Genomic DNA, 3,099 nt, shown 5'->3' with positions numbered 1-3,099 from the left:
GATCATGCTCATGACAATTTTTTTGTTTAGTTTTTCTTCGGTGTGTATATATTAAATAAATATATAAATAAATATATACATCAGAGGGCTGCGGGAAAAAAAGGCAGGTGGTAAAAATTCGAAGAGGGAACTGCGGCAAGAGGGGCGGAACCAAAAAAAAAGTGGAACAAAAAGAAAAACAAAAAAAAACTGGTTCAACCCCCTCCAAAAGCGGTGAGGGAGGAGGAGAAGGAGGAGGAGGAGTGGTGCCTCGCACGCGGGCGGGAGTGCGGAGAGGATGTGCCGCCTGTGCGTCCCCGCCGGCAGTAGAGGGCAGGGCTGAGACCAAAAGAGAAGGAACAAAAAAAAACAAAGAAAAAACCGCCAATACCCCGCGTAGAAAAGCCAAAGAAGAAATAAACAACAAGTGGCATAGATTCACTTCCACAGGGCGCGTTGCAGCACAATACCTCGCTTCCTTTTCCTTTTTTTTTCTTTCGCTCGTTCTCTTATCCCCACTAATAAATAAACTCTTCCTTTTTTCCTTCCTATGTTTTGTTCTACTGATGTCTGTTTCTCGTGTAGAACAGGATCGCTGCATACGCTGCTTTGCTACATAATCTCCACCACTTCTCCCCAATGCGCTGCGTTTTCCTTCCTCGTCGTTTTCTTCCTTTTGATTTATGTTGCTATCGTCCGTCTTCCTTCGCTTCGCGGGATGCGACTGGTACAGCGCCGCGCCGTCGCTCAGTACGTGCGGATGAGGAAGAAGTACTCCTCCAGGGCGTCGGGCTCTTTCCGCGGGCACGTCGGGTCCGCCACGGTGGCGCCCGAGGAGAAGTACTCGTAGCGCAGCGGGTAGTCCGTGAGGGCCTTCTTCATCGTGACGCCGACCCGCGACGCCAGCGTGCGGAGGCGGTGGGGCGCCGGCAGGGGGCCGAGGAGGTGCTGCCCGGTGACGCTGGTCTTTTGCAGCATGACCGGATCCGGCAGCCGGAGCGGCGACAGCGCGTTTTGGGCGCGCGCGTAGACGTCGAGCAGCCCGTGCCTGGCGGACTCCACGCCCTCCTCGTGGCCGGCCGTCACCTCCGAGGCCTTCTTCACCTCCGCCGGGGGGAGGTCCGGCAGGTCGGCCGCCCAGCGCGTCTGCTGCGTCACGGGGGCCAGCTTAGTGAAGGCTGTCTGCACACGGTTCACCTGCGCGGCGGGGGCGTTCTCCGCGTTCGCGTCGGCGAAGCGCTCGAGCGTGGGCACGAAGAGGATGTCGTGGTACCTCAAATCGTTCGAGAGGAACGAGAGGAAGCAGCGGCACTTTTCATTCTTCGGCTCCTTCACGGAGGCCTCCACATCCATCGTGGAGTAGTGCAGGGCCTTGATGTTGACGGCGGGGATGCCGGTCACGACGTGCCGGTCGTCGCGGATGACCATCACGGAGTTGTCGAAGAGCGTCAGGTAGAGCGGCTCCTCGCAGAGGGCGACGGAGCTCCCCGGGGTCGACAGGTCCGCCCCCTTCAGCACCAGGCGGCCGTGCACGCAGGCGTAGAACACGGTGTGCTTCACGGCCCGCAGGCGGAACCACAGGTACAGGGGCGGCTCCGCCAGCGGAACGTCAATGCGGGGGTCCATCTTCGGCAGGCCCCAGAACTGCGGCGGCCGCATCCCGTCACGAATCATCACCTCACGAATCGTGGTGTAGATTTTCATGAAATCGGTCTCGTTGTCCGTGCGCATGTACCACGCGAGCATCTCCCCGCTGCCCGAGTCTTTCCCCTTCTTCGCGTCGGCAGGGGAGTGCGGGGGGAGGGGGCAGGTCACGGCGTGCCTCTCCACAGGCTGCTCCACGTGCGAGAGCACGGAGACGTCGAGGTGGCGGAAGCTCCCCTCCACCTTGAAGGAGAAGAGGTCACGCTTGTCGAAGTTCGGCGCGTCGTACTTGATGTCCACAACACTGGGCTTTGCGATAATGCGCACCACCCGCATCTGGTGCTTCCACACCACGCGGAACTCCGTCTCCTTGTCGCTGCAGTACAGCATGCTCCTCTCCGTGTCAAAGGCGATGCGGCGCAGCGTCCATGACTCGCGGTACTTGCCCTGCTTCTCCACGCACGAAAGCAGCATCATTTGCACGTTGCCTGGACTCTCCAAAGAAAAATCGGGTGTGGCGTGGGGGGGTTAAGCTTGCGTATCCGAGCTCTCCTGAACTCCCTCACACACACACACACACACACACACACGCAGAGGGCAAAGTTAGGAAGAAGGAAGAGAAAGTCAAAGTGAAACGCATGCGCCGCGGTCTCAGAAGCAAACGCGGGAAATCACCACGGCGAGGCCACATCCCTCGTGTGGGGGACTACCCCGCTTCATCCCCAACCGCCACCTCCCTCCCTCTTTCCCCCCCCCCCACACACACACGCGCGCAAAACATGCGGCCCACAAGAGTCCGCACGATACAAACGCAGGATACCTTAAACACGACCCAAAACTCAAAAAAGAAAAAAAGAAACAACAAAGAAGAATACCCCGGCGCGCAAACGCAGAGAAGGAACTACGGCGGACTCCACCGCAAGGAATGAGCAGCCTTCGTCGTTCGTCAAGGACCGCTCGAAAAAAAAAATGTGATAGCGTCCAACTCCAACACTGCAGAGTTTCAATCAAACCCACTGCAGTCTGAGACGGTCATTCCGCAACAGAAGTTTCCCTGCTTTACCCTGGCTCCACTCCTCGGCACTGCCTTGACGTCCCCAATAGCAGCTCCCCACTCGCGCCAAAGGGAGTCGGCAAAGACGTACACCCGCCCAGGTACTTCAGGTGGTCCGCAATGGAAATGGGGAGGAGGCTGTTACTGCACTCAGCGTCCTCGGCCGTGGTCTCCGCGGGGCACGCCGTCCCGGACACGTCACTGCAGTTCGCGTAGCTCGTGGAGCCGTCATTGTCGTACCACACCTCGTGGGGGCCATGCTCGAACCCCGAGTAAGCGGGGGGAAGGTGGGGCACGACATCCCGCTTGTGGGTGACGCGGGACGTCTCGTGGCCGCCGCCGCAAAACAATGCGAGAAACCAGTTGGCGAACGCGGCGTTGCCCACACGCGGCTCACCAAACGTGTACAGCTCAATCCTCAG

At 58.8% G+C, this 3,099-nt stretch overlaps 2 protein-coding genes across 2 annotated transcripts, besides 5 other annotated features; both read right to left on the bottom strand.

Annotated features, from left to right (window-relative positions):
- Positions 1–45: 45 nt before the first annotated feature.
- Positions 46–52: a microsatellite.
- Positions 53–81: a microsatellite.
- A 71-nt stretch (positions 82–152) lies between these two features.
- Positions 153–189: a microsatellite.
- A 29-nt stretch (positions 190–218) lies between these two features.
- Positions 219–243: a microsatellite.
- A 483-nt stretch (positions 244–726) lies between these two features.
- Tco025E_09721 (uncharacterized protein) lies at positions 727–2,097 on the bottom strand (the record flags this gene model as incomplete). The annotated part of the gene is made up of 1 exon (XM_029376531.1): positions 727–2,097. One exon carries the CDS (start codon positions 2,095–2,097, stop codon positions 727–729), a length of 1,371 nt encoding a protein of 456 aa, XP_029223354.1.
- An 89-nt stretch (positions 2,098–2,186) lies between these two features.
- Positions 2,187–2,213: a microsatellite.
- A 469-nt stretch (positions 2,214–2,682) lies between these two features.
- Positions 2,683–3,099, bottom strand: Tco025E_09720 (lipase; the record flags this gene model as incomplete). The annotated part of the gene is made up of 1 exon (XM_029376530.1): positions 2,683–3,099. A coding segment is annotated over one exon (417 nt), but the record flags the coding sequence as incomplete, so codon positions are not given.

This window comes from Trypanosoma conorhini (assembly GCF_003719485.1).
Source record: "Trypanosoma conorhini strain 025E chromosome Unknown Tco_14.4_contig_01245, whole genome shotgun sequence".
Taxonomy (NCBI): Eukaryota; Euglenozoa; class Kinetoplastea; order Trypanosomatida; family Trypanosomatidae; genus Trypanosoma; species Trypanosoma conorhini.
Note: the sequence above shows the minus strand (reverse complement) of the source record. Positions and strands in the feature narration are given on the sequence as shown.